This window comes from Chiloscyllium punctatum, chromosome 1, assembly GCF_047496795.1.
Source record: "Chiloscyllium punctatum isolate Juve2018m chromosome 1, sChiPun1.3, whole genome shotgun sequence".
Lineage (NCBI taxonomy): Eukaryota > Metazoa > Chordata > Chondrichthyes > Orectolobiformes > Hemiscylliidae > Chiloscyllium > Chiloscyllium punctatum.
Window position 1 is genome coordinate 97,298,219 of NC_092739.1, and position 27,048 is coordinate 97,325,266.

Genomic DNA, 27,048 nt, shown 5'->3' on the forward strand with positions numbered 1-27,048 from the left:
CCCTGGGCCGGAAGGGAACTATCCTATGATCCTCTGGGAAGCAAGGGAAGTAATTGCCGGGCCTTTGGCATTGATCTTCAAATCATCATTGTCTACAGGAATAGTGCCTGAGGACTGGAGGATAGAAAATGTGGTTCACTTGTTCAAAAAGGGTAGTAGATACAACGCTGGTAATTACTGACCAGTGAGTCTCACTTCAATTGTTGGTAAAGTGTTGGAAAAGGTTATAAGAGATAGGATTTATAACCATCTAGAAAAAAATAATCTGATCAGGGACAGTCAGCACGGTTTTGTGAAGGGTAAGTCATGCCTAACGAATCTTATTGAGTTTTTTGACAAAGTGACCAAACAGGTAGATGAGAGTAAACCGGTTGATGTGGTGTATATGGATTTCAGCAAGGCATTCAATAAGGTTCCCCACAGTAGGCTATTATACAAAGTGCAGAGGAATGGGATTGTGGGAGACATAGCAGTTTGATCAGTAATTGGCTTGCTGAAAGAAAACAGAGGTTTGTAGTTGATGGAACATGTTCATCTTGGTGTCCAGTTACTAGCGGCATACTGCAAGGGTCGGTGTTGGGTCCACTGCTGTTCGTCATTTTTATAAATGACCTGGATGAGGGCTTAGAAGTGTGGGTTAGTAAATTTGCGGACGACACTAAGGTCGGTGGATAGAAACAGGCCCTCCGGCCTAACAAGTCCACACCGACCCGCCGAACCGCAACCCACCCGGACCCATTCCCCTACATTTACCCCTTCACCTAACACTGCAGGCAATTTAGCATGGCCAATTCACCTAACCTGCACATTTTTGGATTGTGGGAGGAAACCGGAGCACCCGGAGGAAACCCACGCAGACACGGGGAGAATGTGCAAACTCCACACAGAGAGTCGCCTGAGGCGGGAATTGAACCCAGGTCTCTGGTGCTGTGAGGCAGCAGCGCTAACCACTGTGCCACCGTGCCGCCCACGGTGATGATAGTGACGAACGATGTAGTAGGTTGCAGAGAGACATAGATAGGATGCAGAGCTGGGCTGAGAAGTGGCAAATGGAGTTTAATGTATGAGGTGATACACTTTGGCTGGAGTAATCGGAATGCAAAGTACTGGGCTAATGGTAGGAATCTTGGGAGTGCAGATGAGCAGAGAGATCTCAGTGTCCATGTACACAGATCCCTGAAAGTTGCCACCCAGATTGACAGGGTTGTTTAGAAGGCATACAGTGTTTTGGCCTTTATTAATAGAGGGATTGAGTTCTGGAACCAGGAGGTTATGCTGCAGCTGTACAAAGCTCTGGTACGGCCACACTTGGAGTATTATGTACAGTTCTGGTCACCGCATTATAAGGAGGATGTGGAAGCTTTAGTGCAGAGAAGATTTACTAAGATGTTGCCTGGTATGGAAGGAATGTCTTACGAGGAAAGGCTGAGGGCCTTGAGGCTGTTCTCGTTAGAGAGAAGTAGGTTGAGAGGTGACTTAATAGAGACATACAAGATAATCAGAGGGTTAGATAGGGTGGACAGGGAGAGTCTTTTTCTGGATTAGTGGTGCTGGAAGAGCACAGCAGTTCAGGCAGCATCCAAGTAGCTTCGAAATCGACGTTTCGGGCAAAAGCCGAGAGCCTTTTTCCAAGTATGGGGACGGCAAACACGAGGGGACAACTTTAAAGTGAGGGGAGATAGGTATAAGACAGATGTCAGAGGTAGTTTCTTTACTCAGAGAGTAGTAAGGGTATGGAATGCTTTGCCTGCAACGGTAGTAGATTCGCCAAGTTTAAATGCATTTAAGTCATCATTGGACAGGCATATGGACGTACATGGAATAGTGTAGGTGGGATGGGCTTCAGATTAGAATGACAGGGCGGCGCAACATCGAGGGCCGAAGGGCCTGTACTGCGCTGTAATGTTCTATGTTCTATGCTATATGAAGAGCAGTTGAGAACTCTAGATCTATACTTGATGGAGTTTAGAAGGGCAAGAGGGGATCACATTGAAAGTTACAGAACACTGAGAGGCCTGAATAGAATGGACCTGAAGAAGATGTTTCCACAAGCAGGAGAGATTAGGACCTGAAGGCACAGCCTCAGAGTGAAATGAGGATCCTCTAGAACAGAGATGAGGAGAAATTTCTTCAGCCAGAGAGTGGTGAATCTGTGGAACTCATTCTCAGAGAATGTTGTGGAGACCAAGTCATTGAACATACTTAAGACAGGAAATAGATAGGCTCTTGATTGGTAAGGGGATTAAAGGTTATAGGGAGAAAACAGGAGAATGGGGTTGAGAAACAGTATCAGTCATGATCAAATGGTGGATTAAACTTGATGGGCCACATGAGCTAATAGAACCTAGAACATTACACTGTAGTATAGGTTCCTCGGCCCTCGATGTTGTGCCGACCTGTGAAACCAACCTGAAGCCCATCTAACCTACACTATTCCATTCTCATCCATATGTCTATCCAATGACCATTTATATGCCCACAAGGTTGGCAAGACTACTACTGTTGCAGGCAGTGCGATCCATGTACCTACTATCTGATCAAAGAAACTACCTTTGACATTTATCCTATATCTAGCATCCCTCAATTTAAAGCTATGTTCCCTCATGCTAGCCATCGCCATCTGAGGAAAAAGATTCTCACTGTCCATCCTATCTAACCCTCTGATTATCTTATACGTCGCAATTAAGTCACCTCTCAACCATCTTCTCTCAAATGAAAACAGCCTCAAGTCACTCAGCCTTTCCTCATAAGACCTTCCATCCATACCCCAGGCAACATCCTAGTAAATCTCCTTTGAATCTTTTCCAAAGCTTCCACAATCCTTCCAATAATGCGGTGACCAGAACTGTACGCAATACTCCAAATATGGCCGCACCAGAGTTTTGGACAGCTGCAGCATGACCTCGTGGCTCCGAAACTCAATTCCTCCACCAATAAAAGCTAACACACTGTATGCCTTCTTAACAACCTCATCAACCTGGGTGGCAACTTTCAGTGATTTATACACCTGGACAGCGAGATCCCTCTGCTCATCTACACTACCAAGAATAATACCATTAGCCCTGTACTCTGCAGTCCTGTACTTCTTCCAAAATGAATCACATCACACTTTTCTGCATTAAACTCCATTTGCCACCTCTCAGCCCAGCTCTGCAGCTTATCTACGTCTCTCTGTAACCTACAGCATCCTTCGTCACTCTCCACAACTCTACCGACTTTAGTGTCATCCACAAATTTACTAACACATCCTTCTATGCCCTCATCCAGGTCATTTATAAAAATGACAAACAACAGTGGACCCAATATAGATCCTTGCGGTACCCCACTAGTAACTGAACTCCAGGATGAATATCTCCCATCAACCACCACCCTCTGTCTTCATTCAGCTAGCCAATTTCTGATCCAAATCACTAAATCACTCTCAATCCAATGCCTCCGTATTTTGTGCAATAGCTTACCGTGGGGAACCTTATCAAATGCCTTATTGAAATCCATATACACTACATCAACTGCTTTACCCTCATCCACCTGTTTGGTCATCTTCTGAAAAAACTCGATAAGGTGTGTGAGGCACGACCTACCCTTCACAAAACTGTGTTGACTATCCCTAATCAACTTATTCCTTTCTATATGATTATAAATCCTACCTCTTATAACTCTTCCCAACACTTTACCCACAACCCAAGTAAGACTCAGGTCTATAATTTCCAGGGTTGTCTCTATTCCCCTTCTTGAACAAGGGAACATTTGCTATCCTCCAGTCTTCTGGCACCATTCCTGTAGAAAATGACAACATAATGATCAAAGTCAAAGGCTCTGCAATCTCCTCCCTGGCCTCCGAGAGAATCCTAGGTTAAATGCCATCCAGCCCAGGGGACTCATCTATTTTCACACTTTCCAGAATTGCTAACACCTCCTCCCTATACACCTCAATTCCATCTAGTCTATTAGCCTGTATCTCAGTATTCTCGTTGATTTTTCTAGTGTGAATAATGAAAAATATTCATTTAGCGCTTCCCCTATCTCTTCCAACTCCATTCACAACTTCCCACTACTAGGTTTGATTGCCATAATCTTATTCTAGTCATTCTTTTATTCCTGAAATACATATAGTCTGCTGTTATGTCTTATGCTGGATTAGTGGTGCTGGAAGAGCACAGCAGTTCAGGCAGCATCCAACTAGCAGCGAAATCAACGTTTCGGGCAAAAGCCCTTCATCAGGAGGCTTTTGCCCGAAACGTTGATTTCGCTGCTCGTTGGATGCTGCCTGAACTGCTGTGCTCTTCCAGCACCACTAATCCAGTATTTGGTTTTCAGCATCTGCAGTCATTGTTTTTACCTTGTTATGTCTTATGCTCCAATCTGTTTCTTTTTCATACACTGTTTAATTCTAACTTCTAACTTGGTAATCTCTTTCATTTTTTCTCACTAGCTTTTCATTTTACATTCTTTTCTCACACCATCTACCTGTTACATACATGTAAGTTGTGTTTGAATGCCACAGGTAGTGACAATTAACCGAGGATTCTGTCTGCCATTATAAATTGTCCCAGACAGCATCTGTGTTGGTTACGTTAAGAGTTACATGCTTATAATGTGCAACTAAATAAGTACTTATAAACATGTGCAAACAGTGGCGCCACTTCTACCCATCAAGTGACTTCTTGTTAATCTTCAGTTAACTTTCCTGCTTAAATTCTGAAACTTAATGGTAAGGTCCTATGGAGTGTTGCTGAACAGAGAGACCTTGGAGTGCAGGTTCATAGCTCCTTGAAAGTGGAGTCGCAGGTAGATAGGATAGTGAAGAAGGTGTTTTGTATGCTTTCCTTTATTGGTCAGAGTATTGAGTACAGGAGTTGGGAGGTCATGTTGCCACTGTACAGGACATTGGTTAGGACACTGTTGGAATATTGCGTGCAATTCTGGTCTCCTTCCTATTGGAAAGATATTGTGAAACATGAAAGGGTTCAGAAAAGATTTACAAGGATGTTGCCAGGGTTAGAGGATCTGAGCTACAGGGAGCTGTTTTCCCTGGAGCGTGGGAGGCTGAGGGGAGACCTTATAGAGGTTTACAAAATTATGAGGGGCATAGATAGGATAAATAGACAAAGTCTTTTCCCTGGGGTGGGGGAGTCCAGAACTAGAGGGCATAGGTTTAGGGTGAGAGGGGAAAGATACAAAAGAGACCTAAGGGGCAACGTTTTCACACAGAGGGTGGTACGTGTATGGAATGAGCTGTCAGAGGATGTGGTGGAGGCTGGTACAATTGCAACATTGAAGAGGCATTTGGATGGGTATTTGAATAGGAAGGGTTTGGAGGGATATGGGCCGGGTGCTGGCAGGTGGGATTAGATTGGGTTGGGATATCTGGTCGGCATGGACGGGTTGGACTGAAGGGTCTGTTTCCATGCTGTACATCTCTATGACTCTATTCTGCTGCTGACTCAGACTGTAGTGCAGTATCAGAAGGAAGAATAATTTTACAACTTCTATAGTGTCTTTCTTGACCTCACAATGCCATAAAGTGTTGTAGAGTTAGCGAAGAAATTTTGAAGTGCAGCTACTATTGTAATAGTCTTCCCAAATGTAAATTTTAGCTAACTGCATCAGAAAAATAAATAACCAAATGTAGGAGAAAGTGATCACTCTGGAGACATTCCATCTGAACCATAAATTCATATAATCCCTACAGTGTGGAAGCAGGCCATTCAGCCCATCAAGTCCACACTGACCCTCTGAACAGCATCTCACCCAAACCTATCCTCTACCCTTTCACCCTGCATTTCCCATCGCTAATCCACCTAGCCTACACATCCCTGGACACTGTGGGCAATTTAACGTGGCTAATCCATCTAACCTGTACATTTTTGGACTGGGAGGAAACCGGAGCACCCGGAAAAAACACAAGCAACCATGGGGAGAATATGCAAACTCGACACAGACCGTCACCCAAGAGTGGAATCGAACCTCAATCCTTGTCACTGTGAAGTGGCAGTGCTAACCACTGAGCAACGATGCCGCCCTGGCTGTTTATTATATTTATCTAGTTATTCAGATTTTCCATTTTGTTAAGTTCTCCATATTCCAGGTATGATGGGGATGACAATCATTTCTTGATTTCTCTTGGAAGACATTTTTCCTGCTTGTTTCTTATTTTCACCATAGTCCAGCCTTTTCACTGCAGGGAGATTGGGTGGGCGGGATGTCCTAAATTTTAACATACATTTAGTCACGATTGAAAGATAAAGATAATCAGGGAAAGAAAAATAAAAGCTGCTTTTACACTTGCAATTAGTAGCTGATAGATTAGAGTGATGCTGAAGAGCTTTTGCCCGAAATGTCGATTTTCCTGCTCCTCAGATGCTGCCTGATCTGCTGTGCTTTTACAGCACCACTCTAAACTAGACTCTGATTCCCAGCATCTGCAGTCCTCACTTTTGCCTAATATTGGCTGATAGCCAATGCAGAACTCCCTTGCTATGGAATGACAGAAATACTCACAACTTACATAAAAGGTGCAATGTCAAACAGAAGCAGAAAGATAGAGCTGTTCTGTAAGTACATCACAGGTTGAACTGTAAAGTATACCCATGCATCAGAGAAGATCATTACAATAATTATGTCATGCATTGCTTACCTTCAATAATAAATGTACTTATCAACACCCATATCCAGGTAGAGATTATATTTTGTGGGGTAACTGTAAAATTAAATATATAACTTATGAATTGATTTTAATTATTGAAACAAACACAATCTAACTGCAAAAATCAGTAAAAAAAACAATTGGGAATTATCAACACATAAAAAGGGATGTTTAACTGAAGCATGAATCTCTGTCCTCTCCATAAGGATTGGCTGACTCATTCTAGACTTCATTTACAATTTACCTTCCTTTAGAAATTGATAAGAATAGAAATGGACTGACTGAATTTGATTTTCTTATTTTGGGGATATGAGCACCATCAAGGCTGATAGCTATTACCCATCTGCAGGATTGAATAATAACCAATAATTTTGACATGATTAAACAAGTAAGGAATCAAATGACATTGTGTTTAGTTGCAAAGCACTTTCTGAAAGGAAGAATAGCCATATGGTCCAAGTTAGAATCAAGGTTCATGGTTTCCTGGGTTTTTTTAAAACATGGTTCAAGCTAATATAGACATTAGGATAAAAATTATGAAAATATTTGAGATAAAAGAAACCTTTGCTAGGATTTAAATGGGTTTTAATTTGGTAAATAGGCCTATACACACACATTAGTTTTGTCTAAGCTTTAATTTACTTTATGCATCAATAGTTATTTTGGAATGCACAATTATTTTTAGTAAAGGAAGATAGGCTTTGGAGTTGAGATAATATTAGTCACTAAAGGGTAACACAACATACTCTCAGCAAACTCACAAAGTATTCTGCTAGTACCACATTATCTTGGTAAAGATTTATGAAGTTAGGAAGCTGAGGGACAAGATGTCATTAAATTCTCATTTTAAGGAATGAATAACGAGATAGTAGGAGGTGATATCGATAAGATGGTTATCACTTTTAGAGAAACCAGTTAGGAATTGGACGCACCTGGCTGAACTGATTTTGATCACCCCTTGGTAAGGCAATTAGAGCTCAGGATACTTCTGATTACTATGAGGAACCCCTTCCAACTCCATTTTGATTTAGCTCCCTCCCTCCTCCCCTCTCCGAAGACTTGCATTGCCCTTAACAAGCTTTGTATGTAAATGATTCAATTGGAAAGAATTGGTAATTTACTGGTGGTGGTTAATAAATACAAAGGGTACAGATGATTTGGTAATAGAAAAATATGTTTTGTTGTGTGTAAGAGTGCTTCAAGATAAAAAAAATTAATCTAAGGAAACAGTGGCAACAGAATTTATAAGCAGCAATACTTGGTAGTTCAATGCACAGAAGAAAAATCTGAAGACAAAAGGATAACGTCAGTCAACCAAACACAAGAGGACAGAACAAGAGACAAGTGCTTTGTCAGCCAGAAACCATGAGTTGGCAAACTGAAGTGGATTAATTGAAAAATCATAGTTTTTATTGAAAATCATTTCTTTTATACTTGTTTAGATAAACTTAATTACATCTGCAAAACTTGTGAAACAAACTTGTTCCTGGAATGGACCTGGCAAATAATCAGGATTAATAAACCTTTAGATTGGACTTTTCAACTCGGTCTATAATTGTAATTGAATTAAAGTCTCATAATTGAAATTAAGTCAAAATGCCCTTGAAATGGTTGTGAGCTCTGACAAAAGGTTGTCAATGGCAGGCTACTGTTCTGGGAGAGGGATATAAATCCCACTATGTCAACTGGTGAAATGTGAATTGAGTAAACAAAAATCTGAAATTAAAAGTTGGCCTAATGAAGACCATGTAATCATTATTGATTATTATAAAAATCCATCTAGTTCATGAATGTCTTTCGGGGAAGGAAATTTTCCATCCTTACCTAGTCTGTTCTACATGAGACCCTAGATTCTCAGCAATGTGGTTAATTATTAACTGCCCTCTGAATTGGCCTAACAAGCCACACAATATACCCAACTGCTACAAACCCTAATCAAAAGAATAACACTGGCCTGACTATCTGGCATCAAACTAAGCACTGGAAATAACAGTCGCAAACTCAGCCCAGTCAACCCTATAAAGTCCTCCATACCAAAGTTGGTGGTTAGTACCAAAATTGGAAGAGCTGACTGATACACTAGTCAAGCACCAACCTGGCACAGTCACACTCATCTTACAGACAATGTCCCAGATATCACACCATCATCCTGGATATGTCCTCTCCTGTCAGTAGGATGGACCCACCGGACATTATGGTACAGACTTGAACGAGTTGCTTTGCGAGTTCTCAACAGTATTCCTGGACCCCATGAAATCTCATGCCATCAGGGCAAACATGGTCAAAGAAACAGACTGTCCTCCTCCACCCCCCCCCTCAACTGATGAATAACATTCCTCCTTGTTGAACACCACTTGCAGGAAGCACTAAGGGTGGAGAGGGCACAGAATTTACTCTGATTGGCAGACTTCAGTGTCCATCATGAAGAGTGACTTGACAGTACCTTTACTGACCAAGCTAGCCAAATTCTAAATGACAGAGCTGCCAGTCTGGGTCTGTAGCAGGAGTGAGGGATTCAACGAGAGCAAAAATTCTACTTGTCCTCGTCACACCAATCTACCTGTCACAGATCTGTCTCCTCATGACTACTGTGACAATAGGAGAGACTACCTCAAAGTCCTTGTGGAGAAGATGTCCCATCATAACATTGAGGATACATTGTGTGGGTGATACTAGCACCATGCTTAACAGGACAGATTTGTACAGATCTCGTAACACAAATTTGAAGTGCTGTGGGTCACCAGCAACAGCAGCACCCTATTCTACCATAATCTATAATGTTGTGGCCTGGCATATCCAGCATACTACAACAGAAAACGAGCCTGGAGATCAACATTGGTTCAATGAACAGTGCAGGTGGAGATGCCAGGAGCAGCACCAGGCATATGTAAAAATGAGCTGTCTATCTGGTGAAGCTGCAACATGGGATTACTTGCATGCCAAACATCAGAAATAGAATGCAATAGACAAGACAAGATCCTAAAACCATTAGATCAGAGCTAAGCTCTGCGGTCTTACTCCATCCCGCTACTTTATCAATCATACTTTATCTTCCCTGCCATCATAAGATCAGAAAAGGGGATGTTTGCTGTTGATTGCACAATGTTCAGCACCTTCTATGACTCTCAGTTGTTGAAACTGTCCATGTCTATATGCAGCAAGACATAAGCAACATCCAAACTTGGACTGATAAGTGGCAAGTAACAATTACACGGCACCAGTGCCAGGCAATAATCGTTTCCAGCAAAAGAGAATCTGATCATCATTCCTTGATATTTAAAGGCATTACCATCACTTAATCCCCCATTAACAATGATCTGGGGGTTACCATTTACTGAACTGCATGGGCTATATAAATACTATTGTTAGAAGAGCTAGTTAGAGGCTACAAGTTCTAACTCCCCACAGCAATCAAAACCATCTACAAGATACAAGTCAGGCGTGTGATGGAATACTCCCCACTTGCCTGGATCGGTGCAGCTCCAACAACACCCAAGAAGCTTGATAGCATCCAGGACAAAGCAGTCCACTTATTATGGGGCCACATCTACCATCTTCAACTCTCAGTTGCTTCACCTCCAACACAATATGAACCATCTACAAGACAAACTGCTGTGGCTCATTAAGACTCTTTTAATAGTACCTTCCAAAGCCAAGGTTCCCCTCACCATTCTGAACTGGAAATAAATCACCATTCCTTCAGTGTCACTGGGTCAAAATCCTGGAACTCCCTCCATAACAGCATTCTGTGTCTCCCTCTAGCACATGGACTGCAGCACTTCAAGAAGGCAACTTACCATGCCTTTCTCAAGGGCATTTATAAAGTGGCTATAAATGCTGCCCAGCCAGCAATGCTCATGAATGATACATGAACAAAATCCATGACTGACATATTTTTAAAAATTTGACAGAATCTGTTGTAGCATCAGTGGGTCTCACCAACTGGCTGGAGAAACTCTTTCACACATTCATTCCTCCTAATTCCTACCTTCTTATTCTATTTCATTTCCTCCTACAAACTTTTTATTAACTTTCTGCTCTGACACAACTATCTGTTATATGGATGGTACTGGTGTTCTAATGTATATAGACTGTGGGCATGAAATGTTGAAAGAACACCAGCAGTGTGGCCAGGAGGATATCAACCCTTTCTCACCCCCACCCCTTCCACTGCCAGAATCATAGGATCACAGAGAACTGAGGCCACAGCACGTTTTGTGGGTCGGGGATGGTTTGCAAATGGAGCAGAGGGGGTTGAAGCAAAGAAGCAAACACTCTGATCAGATACTGATTGCCAGAAAATGAGTTATTTGCTGTAGAAATCCTAGTTTCCGACATGCTCTTGTAGCCAAGTAGTTGTGGCAGAGAATTCGGTGTTGGCAATGCCATTGAATATCAAGGGAACATTCTTCCTTATTGGAGGTCATCATTGTCTGGCATTTTTGTGAAGCTCATGTTACTACTTATCAGCCAAGCCTGCAAGTTGTCCAGCTGTTGCTGCTTATAGAAATGGATTGCTTCAGAAATGATGCCAGTGTGACATAAACAGTGGGCAATTATCAAATATTCATATTTCCAGCCTTCTGTTGGAGGAAAAGTCATTGCTGAAGTAGCTGAAGAAGTTTAGGTCTCAGCCACAGCTTTGTGGAACTCTTACGACAACATTGAAGCAGAGATGACTGGTTTCCAACAACCACAACCATCTTCCTTCTTGTTAAGTATGACTAATCAGTGGTGGGTCTTTCTCTGGTTACTAATCCTGATCCTTGATTTTGTCATCAAGTGGAGCTGGTGGGAGGAGAGGGTTAGAGTCAAGGACAGGGGTATGATTTTCAGGTACCACTCCCTTTCCTGCCATTCATGTCTCTAATTGCTTCAATATTAGCCCCAACTCAGCAGGCAGGTGACCATGGTTTCCCAGTTCAGAAACGAGCCACAATTCTCACCTGTCAGGAAGGCAGGTAATCAGGGAAGTTGTGAGTTGAGACCCTTAAGTGGCTATTGATTGTGTACTTAAGGGCCTCAATTTGCCAAGAACTAGTGTAGTGATTGGGATGAGGTTGACCTCATTAACTACAAGGTTCCTGATTGGCCCGGTTTAACAACCCCAATCAAGAACCACTTTGTTAACAATGTCCACCTGGTCCCAATCACTATAACTGGGCTACAGATAAGGATCCAACAAGAAGCTAAAGTCATATAATGGCCACCATGAATCCTATTGAGCTAATAGCAAAAACATCTTCTGCTCTACATTCTCAGTACAGTGGTTTAGTGCCTCACAGCAACAAGGACCTGTGTTTGATTCCAGCCATGGGAAACAGTCTATGTGGAGTTTGTGTGCTCTCCCTGTATCTGCATAGGTTTCCTCCAGGTGGTCTGGTTTCCTCCTACAGTCCAAAGATGTGTAGGCTAAGTGGATTGGCTATGCTATATGGCTATGTAGTGTCATGGGATATATTACATGGTTAAAAACTCAATGTGGGGTGAGGGAGCTGGATCTGGGTTGGATGCAGTTTGGATGGTTGGTTGATGGGCCAAATGGCCTCTTTCTGCACCATAAGGATTCTATGATTGTGCAATATTATTGTTCAGCATTATGATCTAGTGCAGATCCATGCAGTTCCACAATGTTAACACTGATAAAAATTAAATAGAAAATTAATCTTTCCATAATTATTAACTCTAAGAACTTTTAATCATTGTAATTATCATTAGTAAATAAAAGGTTAGTGGCAAATCTATTTCACATTTAGATTATTTTTTTTTTAAAAAGTTACTATTAACATTTTAATTGTTGTGTAAATTGTCAAAAGTCTAAACACTTAGTATCAGTAAGGATACAAATCTTGGCCTAAAAAGTACCAATAATTGTTAGTATAAATGAGATACTATGTAATGTGGTAATGTATAGTTTTGTTTATTTTTGTCTATTAAGAAATTAAAACTACCAAAAAAATTGGTATTTGTGCTGATATTCATACCTATGGAATATAATTTCTTTCAAGAATCCTTCTAAATGTGGTGAGTATATAACTCATCACCTTCACCACTGAGATGACTCACAGGATTGTCTGCCAATTAGCTCATTAAGAATTGACAAGTGGATTATGTATTTTGTCCTATCACAGGCCTTAATGGTGACATCCCATCTTCTCTAGAAGCTGTCAGGTAGAGGCCAGCTGCTTCTAGTTACTAAAGTCTGCTGGGTGAGGCCCAACCCCTCAGGAGATCTACTGCTGAGAAGGGAATCTTTTATATCCTTCTGCTCATCAAGTGGAGCTTGTGGGAAGAGACTTTCAGAGTAAAGGGCTATTGCTTGTCTATAAGGGCCTTAATTGCTGGTAAATCAAGAACGTTTTCACTGGACCTTGTTGCCCAGCACATCATTGCAGATGTGGCAAGAAGGGGCAAGTTTTGCTCCAGACCAAACTTATTTAATCATTTCCCCTTTACACCACCTCCCTCACCAACTTCAGAGAGGAAAATTCCACCCTACTTTTTAAAATGTTAACCAGACATTTCTCCATTGAGCTGAGATATTCTTAAGGAAATGAGTCGTGTCAAGCTATTGACTGAATTCTGATAAGGAAGTATGACAAATAAATAATGTCCCACCACAGTATTAGAACAGTGAGACTTGTGTTTTTGACTGACTGTGTGGACACTAAAAACATGCTGTTCTTTCAACAAAACTATTCTGAGAGTTTGACTGAGATCCGTTTTGCAAAGGAGCAGTTCTACCTACCTGCTTTTTGATATTTATTAACACTTGTAAAACTTAAACCCTCACTTGTACTTCCCTTCTATATTCCACTCTCCAGTTCTCCACACTGCCATCTCCCTCCCTTTAAATCTTCTGTCATTCTCCTCCCTACCTGGAACTAATTTTAATCCCCTTATCCTGTCCAGCTTTCTCCTTCAGCTCTTGAGGTTTACAACTAAGAAACCAAAAATATTTGAATATTTGAATGTTTGTATTGTTCAGCAATAACATAACAATTACTTAAAAAAAATCAGGAATAATAATTTTTCAGAAAGCATGTTTTTTTAATAAAATCATAAAAGGTGCTAAAGAAGGTCATTTTGTCCCTGATGCCTCACTAAGAAACAGTCAGTTGTCCCCAAAACGTAGTTGATTGTAAGTATAAGCGTGGATATGATCTGTTTTGTTTTCTTCCAGCCAAGTGTCGCACACGTTATGTGGTTTCAGAAGAAATGAGACAAAGGCAGGAACTCTCACCTCAGCTGCTAAGTTGCATAACACTATCAAAACATTCAGTCCAGAAGTTCCTGCTGCCTAGGGTACTTGGTTTAAATTCTGTTATAAATCACAACCACAATAGGTTTTTCTTGTGCGCAGACAGGAAATATGTCACAAGCTGACTGAATATTACTCTTCTTGATGCCCTGCCAGATCATTTCACAAACTGTATTTTTTTTCTCTCTTTGTTCTGAATGTGTTTCCCTGATCCTTTGCCAGCAAAAAACATGAACAAAAACACACTTCCATCCAAAGGTTTCTTTTTCTGTAACCTTTTCAGGATGTTCTCAGACATAAATGTACAATTGCAGATCAATACTCTGGAAACCCCCATGTCTGCAAGCATCAGCACTCAGATAGGTAAGTAGGACCACAACCCCCATCACTTAGCAGTTTGAGGTAAAAAAAACTGCCAAGCTACAATTTCAGAGATCTGAGATTCAGTGTGAAATTCTACAATGAGTGCAATAAAACCTAAAACAGATACAAATCAACTTCTTCAACCTAATCCCTATCATGGTTTAATAGATGGTGCACTATTACAGAGTGTCCCCTTATTTGGTAACTATGGCACCTAGTTTGCGATTCCCCACACATCATCTCAACATCAACCCTGTTAAGTCCTTCAGAATCTTATATGGTTCAATAAGATCACCCCTCATTCATCTCAACCCTAATGGATAAAGGCCCAAACTGTTTAGCCATTTTTTTGATAAGTCAACCCTTTCATCCCAGGAATCAGCCTCGTGAATCACTTTTCAACTGCCTCCAATGCCAGTATATCCTTTCTTAAATACAGAGACCAAAACTTCACATAGTGCTCCAGATGTGGCCTCTCTAACACACTGTACAGTTATAACAAGCCTTCACTATATTTAAACTCTTCCAGCAATAAAGGGCAAAATTCCATTTGCTTTCTTAATTACTTGCTGTGTCTGCATGCATTTTTGTGTTTCGTGCACAAGAACATCCATATCCCTCTGTGTTCCATTTTTCTTAGTGTCTTGGCACATTTAAATAACAGTCTATCTTTTGATTCTTCCCACCAGTATATAAAAGTAAAAAACTTCACACTTCCTACATTAAACTTTATCTCTGCCAAAATGTATACCCATTTGCTTAATCTTACTATATGCTTTTACAGATTTTCCTCTGTCCTCATCACAAAATGCATTCCACCTATCCTGCAGCTTCTTGTATCTGTTAGCTAATCCTCAATCTATGCTAATAAACTACCCCGAACATAGTGAGCTCCTATCTTCTGTAATAACCATTTATCAGATGCTGTCTGGAAAGCCAAATGCAATAGATCTACTAGTTCCCCTTTATCAACTCTGCTTGTTGTATCCTCAAAGAACTCCAGCAAATTTGTCGAATGTTAATTTCCCTTTCATAAAACCATGTTGATTATGTTTGATTGTTTTAAGCTTTCTAAATGTCCAGCAATTTCTTCCTTAATAATGGACTCTAGCATTTTCTCAACATATGCTAATTGACCTATTGGTTTCTGCTTTCAATCTCCCTCCTTTCCTCAACATGGGTGTCACATTAGTGGTTTTGCAATCAGCTGAAACCTTCCTGCACTGCAGTGAGTTCTGGAATATTCTAACTTATGCCTTCACGATCTCTGTTGCCACTTCCTTTTAGCCCCTGGATGGAGGCCATGAGGTCCCCGTGACTTGTCTGTCTTCAGTCCTGTTATTTTGACAAATACTTTATCCTTCGTGATTGTGACCCTGATATATCTTCCCTCCCATTATACCTTGCTTATCTACTAGCTTTGGGATGTTTGCAATGTCTTCCACTGTGAAGCCCAGTGCAAAATATTCGTTTAAATTATCTGCCATTTCGCTGTTCCCTAGTATCACTTTCCCAGTTGTATTGTGGAGTTTGCACATTCTCCCCGTGTCTGTGTGGGTTTCCTCCGGGTACTCCGGTTTCCTCCCACAGTCCAAAAAAATGTGCAGGTTAGGTGAACTGGCCATGCTACATTGCCCACAGTGTTAGGTGCAGGGGTAGATGTAGGGGAATGAGTCAGGTTGGGTGCGCTTCAGCGGGTCGGTGTGGACTTGTTGGGCCGAAGGGCCTGTTTCCACACTGTAAGTAATCTTAAAAGAAAAAAAAGAGTCCCACATATACTTTCATTACTCTTTCTTTTAATATATCCATATAAACTCTTGCTGTTTGTTTTTATATTTCTTACCAATTTTCTCTCATATTCAATTTTCTCCCTCTACATTTGCATTTTAGTCATCTGCTGCTGGTTCCTAAAAAGAAATTTCCAATCCTCTGACCTACCACAAGTTTTCAGTCTTGTGTGTCTTAGTTTTTGATTGGATACACTACTTAATCATATTTATTAACCATGGGTGATTCAGCCTTCTCACTGAGTGCTCCTCCTTCACCAGAATTAAATTTTGCTGACAGTTATGAAATATTTGCTTCAATACCTGGCACTGCTCAACCTCAGACGTACTTCTTAGTCTATTTTCCCAGCCAACTGTGAGTTTGTGAGCAATTGTGATACCTTTGAGAGAAAGTAACTTTGCACCAATTTACATTACACAAGCAGACCCTAAAATAATTATGACAAAAATGTTCATAGTTAAATAAAATTAAAGTGCCGGAGGTACTCGAGGTTTAGCAGCACCTATTGGGAGAGAGAAAAAGTTAACACTGTATCAAACGTGACTCTTTTTGCTTGGTAATGTTACAAGAATAAACATGGGGTCTGTGCTACTTGTCACCTCTGGGTGTGAGTAGAGTCGGTGAACGATTCAAATGAAACTGTTGACTTCCTCTCTCCATTCCTAATCATCTCAAATTTTAAAACCATTGGTTTTGCTGTAAGACGAGGATTCCGACAAACTCCGGATTTTCAATCCACGCATGTCCTCCCAAACACAGTCATTTTCAAGTACTGATAGAGAGTGTGGAAGAAAGAGGGAGGGAGTTATTCAGCCAGACGGAATGTATTTAATTGTCACACAGTGCATGTGTAATATGGGAGCTGTGAGTATAACACACAAGAACAGCATTGTTGCTGAAGGGCCAAGTTATGTAGGCCTTGGCCTAAAAGCCTGAGGAGCTTGATAACACAGATCCTGTTTTTAGATAAAGGCAACTTTTGAGAATCATGTCTTGGTTCAAATGGTTATGTGTTGGAGGTAGCAATGAGGTGGAATCATTAGTACAGTATTTGCAAGAATCAGAAGATTGCTTGGTAGTTCTGTTGTCCACAGTTTGATCATGTGACTGCTCTAGGGCAAGTATCAAATTGGCTCCTGTTAAAGGTCCAAAGATGATCTATGCTTCCATGGTTACTTGGAATGTCAAATTGAAGAGGACTGTCTCCCCAGGCCAAAAGGCCAGGACCTTAGTCTCAAACAAGCATCGTATAAGGCTTCATTGTTTTCACTTGGGACTAGTAAACCTTTCTCTCAAATTAGTTGCAGGGTGACTGTACATACAAGCTCCTGGTAAGTCTGGTCTCCCACCTCCACATGCTGTTAGCATCATGGAATTCCCTCATTATCAGTATTCTGGGTTAACTAGACAAACACAATTCCTACAAGTGCAGGTCATAACCTAGGAATCCAGCAGCAAGCGAGTTGCCTACTGACTCCCCAAAGACTGTCCACCTTATACAAGGTATAAGTCAGGAGTGTGATGGAATACTCCCCAATTGCCTGGATAGGTGCAGCTCCAACAATAGGAGAAAGTGAGGACTGCAGATGCTGGAGACCAGAGTTGAAAAATGTGGTGCTGGAAAAACACAGCAGGCCAGGCAGCATCCGAGGAGCAGGAGAATCGACGTTTCGGGCATAAGCCCTTCTTCAGGAAGAAGGGCTTATGCCTGAAACCTTGATTCTCCTGCTCCTCGAATGCTGGCTGGCCTGCTGTGTTTTTCCAGCACCACCTTTTTCAACGCAGCTCCAACAGTACTCAAGAAACTTGACACCATCCAACACCAATCAGCTTGCTTCTTTGGCACCACATTCACAACATTTACTCCAATGACTACTCAGTAGCAGTGGTGTTTACTATCTACAAGATGCATGACAGAAATTCACCAAGGATCCTCTTGACTTGGAAATGCATCACTATCCCTTCAGTATAACTGGCTCAAAGTCCCGGATCTCCCTGCTGAATGTCATTGTGGTCGACCTGCAGCACATGGGTTGCAGCAGTTTAAGAAGGCAGCTCACTATCACTTTGGAGCAGTATAAATGATATACCTGCAATAAATCCTTATCAAGTCTCAGCTACCTGAGCGTTCTATTGCAACAGAGTAGCCAATTACCTCCTGCACTTCTGCTATGGAAGCACTGAAGAAAAACTCACGCTAATGTCAACAGCATATTTCTTCATACACTGACACTACAGGGAAGTGTAGGGGGAAGGATGTCAAAAAGAAACTCAACGTCTCAAGACTCAAAGTGGATATTATGAGGCAAAACTTTTCAATTCTAGATTGCAGCTAGATCGTGTCAAATTGTCTGTCACATAATGGAGGACAACCAGAGAACTTTCAGAGATCTAGGACAGTCTATCACCCCAGAACACTTGAGTCACGCCATTCATAAGCACTAAGACTGTGCCCCAAACTTCTTTCCAAAACATGAAACGCAACATAGTAGGGACCATTTTCATTTGCATTTCATAACTATGGTCTCACTAGCTGCACCAAAAAAACTGTCCTAAAAAAGCAGTATGTGAAGCAAACTATTTCAACCAAAATGATCATCAAATATACCTACCCGAGCAGTTCACAATGACAAGTAAGCCAATATCAGAATAGTTTATTTCCTTTGACAAACCAAAACAGGGGCTGCAAAGAAGAATTAGTCTCTCAACTAAAGTGAAGGTATACTGAGCAGTTGTCCTTCCCATGTCTTGTGGAGTTATAGAAAACTTACTCTAAGTATGCAAGAAAGCTACATCACCTTGACCTAGGGAGGCAGTGGTATGTTAATAGGCCACCGATCCAGAAGCCCAGACTAATGTTCTGGGGAGATGAGTTCAAATCCCATCATGACAGATGATTTAAAATTAAAAGTTAGTCTAATTGTTACCATTAGTGTTTAAAAATATTCATAATTACTTTCATTCAGGCTGCAAAAGAGAAAGGGATAAGTTTTAAAGTAACAGTACAGAGACCTGCGGTGTGGGAATGTGTATTTGGAATTTGGACATTCATACAGTAAGTTAAAGAACATGCAGGAAATTGGCTTGGGCACCAATATCATCAATGGGATGATGAAATATTACCCCATTGCAAAAGGGTCTATATTGGGTCTACAAGTTCATTTAATCCAAATCAAATGTCTTTGTTGCTTAGACTAGGCTTGCTTTCCCATGCACTTCACAGACTAAGTGTTGAGCTCATTGAAGTTTTAAGTTGATTAAAGAGGTTGTTAGGATAGGTAGAAACTGTTTCTTATCATGGGCTCAATATCCCTCCATCTGATACTGAGTAGCTATGAATGACAAACCCACCATATGAGGCCAGAGGCTGGGCAACTATCAGGACATGCAGGAGACCCATGGTAATCCCATTAGATTATAAGGCATGATGAAATCTGAATGGGCTAAAGGATAATTTTTTCTCAAGCAGCTCAATAATGAGCTTAATTGACATCCTGCCATGTGTGGATGAGTGGCTCACCTGCAAACTAATAAATGTAAGACAGGTATTCTGCCACTTGGAATTGAACACATGGCTTCCATCCAATTTGCCTGCACAGATGCTGCCTGAACTGCTAAGCTTTTCCGGAATTTTCTATATGTTTCCAGCATCTGCAGTATCTTACTTTGACATGTATTAAACTTGGGTTGATGCCATTCAATGGCAACATCAGGAAAAGCATTTTTACATAAGGGGGAGTGAAGCAATTTCCCAGTGTCATGAAATCATCCTCCCAAAAAAGCTGCTGAGGTCAAGTCAACTGAAAATTGCATCGCTAAGATTAATCATTTAAAATTGTTTGGTTGTCCATGTGAACCACTGCATTGTATGGAAAACACTACAGAGAGCTGTTTAAACTCAGTGACTAAGTGGAAGAAAAATGATGAATTAACATTTTCAACACAGGGTCTAGCATCCTATAACATTTGCTTGTTCGGAATCTGAATGTAGAACTCAGTATGTGATTCACGTTTCTTTGTCCATTAAATCAATAGATGAAAGTTTCTGAGCACTATTAATTTCCAAGTCTAAATTTTTGCTGTGAGTTCCTGATATCAAGTATTGCCTAAGGAATACAAACTCGTTAAATCTGCCAAGTACTTTAATGAAAATATTTTAAAAATTGGAAAATTAACATCAGATTTTATCTCGACACTTAAGGATTTTCTTCACAACAATTACATATTCTCATCTCACCACTTAAAGAAATCAGGAAGTAACAAGAAGATAAAGGAAATGATTTGTAGTTTCACAACATTGCAAAGCCACAACTTTTCCAGATCTTATATGTGGTTCATTTTACAAATTCATTATTTAAGATAGTTTAATTTAAAAGGACCCCAAGCTGAAACAAAAAACTTGAAAATGTAGAAATTAATAGCAAGACATCCCTAAGCATCCCAGCCATTATGTTATTGTTTACATGTAGCACCATTGTGAAAATTACCTAACTACAACATGCATTTATGGAACACTTTAAAATGTAGAAAACAACTCAAAGCATTTCACTGACCAAGAAGCATGGATGCCAAGCAAAGAAGATATTAGGAAGAATGACCAAACCATGGTCAACACATCAATTCAGTTGGAAGTTTGACAGGTGAAGAGCTTTAAAGAGGAAATTCCAGAACATAAAGTACAGAGTGCTGATGCATTACTATCAACTTTAAGGCAAAAGGCATAGAAGAAGAATGACAAGATCTATTTAAATCTGCAAGTTATAATCAAAAATCCAATATTCAGTCTGCGATCATATGAGCAATTGAACCTTGCTATCTTTTTCAGATTTATTCATGGGATGTAGATATCTATGTCTAAGGTAGTATTAAGTGACCATCCCTATTGTCCTGGAGAAGGTGGCAGTGAGCTGTCTTTGTGACCTGCTACAGTCCTTGGGGTGTAGTCCAAGAGCTGTCAGGAAGGGAGTTCTTGTATTTTGACCCAGCTACAATGTAGGACCAGCTGCTAGTTCAATCATATCTGAAACTTGTTTTATTTCTTTATTAGATTACATGGCATTCACTATTTAACATAAGTTAGGACAGAGTAATACAAACATATGAACACACTCATAATTTCATCTGTGGTGAAAACATACAAGTTATCTCTTACCAAGCTACTCAATGAAACTTACACATTGTTGGTAGATCCAGAAGACTTTTGCTTATCCAGATTACAATTGTTTGGTGTCACCAGGAACCATTTTAATTCTTCAGAACTGTGAATGAAATATGTAGGAAATGGGCAGCAGATCCAATAGCATCTGCAAACAAAAATGCAGATTAACATTGTGAGTACTGATTTAGCTTTGGAATTTGGCTTGTGACAAAAGGCTTATAGCTGAAACACTCAACTGACTTTTCAGATGTTTAAAGCTGACCTTGTATCACACTATTTGCAGCTTTAATTCAGATTCCCAACAGTTCCATGATATTTTCAGCTGGTGTGAAGAAAAAGGATGCAGGTCATGTATCAAGTGATCACACTGAATTTCAATTCAGTACCATTCGTTTATACTGCACTGTACAAATATAACTAAATGACTAACTGGAGGTTTGTAATCTTTAAATTAAGGAACCCTAAGGATCACTGATTTGGCTGTCAACATTATTGCAAATCATTTTTGAAGTTCCAATACACAGAGCATACAGTGGCAACCGAAATATAATCCACTTCAAAGAACACTGCCAAACCAATGTACAATAAACTGAAGTATGAAATTAAATTTTACTTCCCAATGTTTTAGAGAATCTACTTTTTAAAATTATTTTCTTCTGGTGTCACTCTGAATGCACTTGAAGGTTTGCTTTGGCATTCTCTACAAATTGTTGGAGTCAGAAAATATCCTGGGCTTCCAGTCATCCGGAACCTCTTATCACTAATACTTCAACATGTCATCATAAGTTGTATTTTTTTTTAGTTTGAAACAATTTTGATCTTACTCCACCTCCTGACATTTTATTATTAATCTCTTTCACCATCCAGAGTTTGCTTAGCCATTTAATATGAAATGACAATCATTTAAAATGAAGAATCACATATTGCTGGCCACTGAAGAATCCAGGCAACAAAGTTTATGAGGATAATCTCAGCAATTACACACTGTTCAATTTAAGTTCAGTAACTTCCAGAAATCTTTACTCAAGATAGAAGTAGTAGTCACGTGGGAAAATGTGAGTTGATTAAGAAGAGCCAGCGTGAATTTCTAAAGGGAAGTCATGAATGACTAATTTGCTGGAGTATTTTGAACGGGTACCAGAAAGAATAGATGAGGGTAATGTTGATTTGGTATACATGGATTTCCAGAAGGCATTTGATACCATGCCATACAACAGACTTAGGACAGAAGTGATAGCTCATAGACTAAAAGGAAGAAAACAGCATGGATACAACATTAGCTGAGTAACAGGGAGTAATGGTCAAAGGTTACCTTTCAGGCTGGAGGAAGGTTTGCAGTGGCATTCCCCGGGGGGACTATCTTGGAAGCCTTGCCTTTTCTGATATTAATTAACGATCTAGATTTTGGAGTGCAGGGAAAAAATTCAAAGTTGGCAGATAATGCAAAACTTGGCAACATTGTAAACTGTGAGGAGGAATGTGGAAGTCCAAGAGGATATAGACAAGTTGGTTCAGTGGGCAGACAGGGAGCAGCAATGTTCCCCGTGAGTTTCTTGCTATCGCGCAGATCTCTGAGATCCATGCATCGCAGCAGCTTCCAGACGCATAAACCATTCACCAGCATGGCCAACCAGCTTGTACAGAGCTTCAAAGCAACTGTTCAACTGCAGGGGCTGAACATGGAGAAGTCTGAGCTGATGCAGTTTGGCAGCAATTACTTGGTCAAATATTATAAGGTCACAATTTTTAAGTGATGCAAGACAAGTTGAGAGAGCAGTAAATAACACATACATATTCCTGGGCTTTCTTAAAAGGAGCAGAGTACAAGAGAAAAGAGGTGAAGTTGAAAAATCAACATATTATACAAAATCCTTATCAGACCTCAGGCAGACTTGTGTGTACAATTCTGGATGCCAGATTTTATGAATGCGTAGATGTGAATGCATTGGAGGTTTATAAGAATGGTTTGCGAGATGAGAACCTTCAGTAAAGTGAACAGATTGGAGAAAGTGGAGAAAAGAAGGCCAAGAGGAAACCTGATAGAAGCTTTCAAAATTATGAGAGGGCGAGATAGGATAGATAGTGAGAAACTGCTCCAGCTCAGAAAAACAAACAGCAAGTGGTATGAGATCACCTTTTTTCACAGAGAGTCGTCAAGGCATGGAATATACTAGAAGTTTGATGAAGGTAGGTCCAACTGAGATATTGAAGAGGACACTGGATGGTTGTTGGAATAGAAACAGTATGTGAAGGTACAGAGAAAAAGCAGAACATTACTAAATGACACTTTTCATTTGGAGAGCCAGTGCAGACAGAATGCAGACACCTCCTTTTGCACTTTGATACTTTAATTCTGGGATCCCAAATCACTCCTGCTTCAGCAATTCAAAACTTATTTTTACTCTCTGTATTGATTATGAGACTAGTAGGGAGGAGAGTTGGTTCCTATTGGGAACAGGAGACAGAAATTACGATGTGAGGCTGAAAGCCGTGTTGAAAAACGAAGTCTTGTAAAAGCAGGCGGATGTGGTGAAAAGTGAGTTACTTTTGCAGATGCTGACAGTTACTGCTGTTTGAGCAGAAATGTTTATATACATCTCACTACATAATAAAACATTGCAAATATATTCTAAAATTATATGGAATCAGCGAAGCTAATTAGAGTTCCAGAAAGGACTGGACTACCCAAATAACTGCAATAAGAGAATTGGAAGGATTTGAGGCATCATTTATCTCTGTGCAAGCGAGAGTTTGTTTTAAAAATGCATCTGCGAACTTCAACACGAGTTTATTCTTAACTAACTAAATATGTATTTAAAAATAGACACTCAATATTTTCCTCGCTGGTCTTTTTGATTTAAAAAAATCACATTCAATAAATGTTTCTTTACAAACACTGATGTTTATTACATTAAACAATAATTGCTGTGGTCGTGTGAGCTCTGCCTGCGATTTCCTTCAATTCACTTAAAAACATTGCCATTTCCCATAAGTTTTACTGCCTCGATCTTTTGACAATAGACACCAGTAACTCGGGAAGGTTGAAGTTGGGGTCTGGTATGTGTAAATAATGTGGAATACAGCGTTAAGATGATGAGGCTTCAGGGGACGCAGGAAAGCGTCTCACCGTTCCGGAAACCACTCTCCTTGCTGCAGCGCGTTGCTGGATAAAGTCTGTACAGTCTCTGGCTCTCAGCAATCTGACAACCCAGCAGCCAGCGGCAGACAATGTGAGTGACAAACATTGTACCGTGCCCTGGACTGCCGAGGAAAGGAATCAATTACAAACTTTACTTGTAAAACATGAAGCATTTGGCACAACAATCACATGACTTTCGCGTATGTTTTGCTTCTTCAGAAAAACAAAACTAATGCTAACACCTGCGTATTTTGTCATGCGCAAACGCCATCAAAAATTGCACTGTTAGCCCATGATCAGCTTCCAGCACTTTGGCACCAAATCATTGAACTCTTCACATTCAAGGCCAGGGGCTCGGAAATGAAATCGAGATTAAGTGTATTCACACCGCGTCCGGTCTTTGTGGTTCACATTGCATGGAAAAATAATATAAAAATAGTAATAATTGGTAAGGTACAAAAGGTGATTGATAATTAACAAGTAAGGGCAAACTGCATAAATGTGTAACATGTGTAAGTGAGATTAGCACCTTTTTTGCATCTTTAGTATTTATTTTTAAGTAATTTTTCCTTTTCAAAGCAAATAATTTGTTTGAGCAAAAGGATGCCAACGTCATTAAAAACAAAACTTAGGTCCTGAGCCTTTTCCACAGTAGGGATTCTATGACAAAAAAAAAGCTTTAACATGTACATTAACTGGAAAAGGTTCCTTATGCCTGCAAGCAGTTTAATGTGATAACCCCAGTAAGTGATTACAGTGGCGCAGTCAATCAATGCTCCTCTTGGTGCAGAGACCAGGAAGGTACAATATTCATTGTCTACCCTGGCTGAGGCAAGAACTTCCATTTGTACCACAATTATGACATTCATAGAATTATACAGTAGAGAACAGGCCATTCAGCACATCAGGTAATCCAAGATGGAGGACAGGAAAAATTTCTGGCTGTAAGAGCTGCTCCTTTTTTTTGAGGTATTTTAGGGCGTTGGAGGTGATTTCCTCGAATTCCAGGAGCAGCAATGACTATTTTATATGCTATCGCATTGTTTTGGAACTTTGGAAAAAAAATCAAAACAACAGCAGTTTTAAAAGGGAGAAAAGCAAAGGAAGCACATGGTGAGGACAGTGCAGGAGAGAGAGAGAAAACCTGTTGCCTTTGCTGTTTGAATTCATATGTCGCTGGACATCGGAGTGCATCTGGGAAAATTAACAAACAGTGAAATTCACAACTAATCTTGGAGGAACTGTTGGGCGAAGTTCACAGCACAGAATCAGATAAGTTAATGGTTGTTTTAAATCTGTCCAAGAGAAAGGCTGCAGTAGTGAGTATAGTGGATTCTTTCTTGATTATATGTTTTTGGAGATAAGTCTCTTGATTAAACCTAAAATATAAGCCATAACTATTAATTTAACCTGGGGCAGTGTTTGTAGAGGAATAAAACAGTGTTATTTTCTGCGTCTGTAGATTGTGAAGGAGCAAAAATGGCCTTTGCAGTGATATGTACTTCTTGTCAGATGTGGGAGTTTAAAGATAGTTTAAGGGTTATTGTGGATTATATCTGCCATAAATGCTGTTGGATGCAAATCTTATCAGATCGAGTGGATAGATTGGAGAGACAGATGGACGCGAAGAGGAATTTGCGACAGCAACAGTATGTGATGGATGGTAGTTATAGGAAGGGGGGAAAGTCTCAGATACAGTCATATAGATGGGTTAACCCCAGGAAGGGTAAGAGATGTAGGCAGCTAGTGCAGGAGTCTATTGTGGATATATCCATTTCAAACAGATATGCTGTTTTGGAAAATGTAGGGGGTGATGGATTCTCAGGGGAACGTAGCATGTACAGCCAAGTTTCTGGTATTGAGACTGGCTCTAATGCAGCGAGGGGTATGTCGGCTTCCAAGAGATTAATTGTGTTAGGGGATTCTGTAGTCAGAGGTACAGACAGACGTTTCTGTGGCCAGCAGAGAAAAAGCAGAATGGTGTGTTGTTTCCCTGGTGCCAGGTTCAAGGATATCTCAGAGAGGGTGCAGAATGTTCTCACGGGGGAGAGAGGCCAGCAGGAGGTCATTGTCCACATTGGAACCAAGGACATTGGAAGGGAAAAGGTTGAGATTCTGAAGGGAGATTACAGAGCGTTAGGCAGAAATTTAAAAAGGGCAGGAATATCTGGATTACTCACAGTACTACGAGCGAGTGAGGGCGGGAATAGGAGGATAGAGCAGATGAATGCATGGCTGAGGAGCTGGTGTATGGGAGAAGCATTCACATTTTTGGATCATTGGAATCTCTTTTGGGGTACAAGTGACCTGTACAAGAAGGACGGATTGCACCTAAATTGGAAAGGGACTAATATACTGGCAGGGAAATTTGCTAGAACTGCTTGGGAGAATTTAAACAAGTAAGGTGGGGTGGAGGGAGGGGTAGGACCCAGTGAGGTAGTGAGGAAAGAGATCGGTCTGAGACGGGTACAGCTGAGAACAGAAGGGAGTCAAACAGTCAGGGCAGGCAGTGACAAGATAGGACTAATAAATTAAACTGCATTTATTTCAATGCAAGGGGCCTAACAGGGAAGGTAGATGAACTCAGGGCATGGTTAGGAACATGGGACTGGGATATCATAGCAATTACGGAAACATGGCTCAGGGATGGGCAGGACTGGCAGATTAATGTTCCAGGATACAAATGCTACAGG

The 27,048-nt window shown here is 40.5% G+C and overlaps 1 protein-coding gene across 4 annotated transcripts in view; it reads right to left on the reverse strand.

Annotated features, from left to right (window-relative positions):
- Positions 1-27,048, reverse strand: part of LOC140477446 (interleukin-6 receptor subunit beta-like) — an 86,049-nt gene that overhangs the window by 41,417 nt on the left and 17,584 nt on the right. Inside the window, exons 3-4 of one of the 4 annotated variants that reach the window (XM_072571386.1) lie at positions 21,233-21,361; positions 6,638-6,700 (exon numbers count right to left, since the gene is read on the reverse strand). In XM_072571386.1, coding sequence (XP_072427487.1) covers positions 6,638-6,700; positions 21,233-21,236 — 67 coding nt within the window. In that variant the 5' untranslated portion in view covers positions 21,237-21,361. Of the gene's footprint in view, positions 1-6,637; positions 6,701-16,657; positions 16,779-21,232; positions 21,382-27,048 lie in introns of those variants that run through there. The other 3 variants (XM_072571393.1, XM_072571379.1, XM_072571402.1) reach the window with 3 other exon arrangements.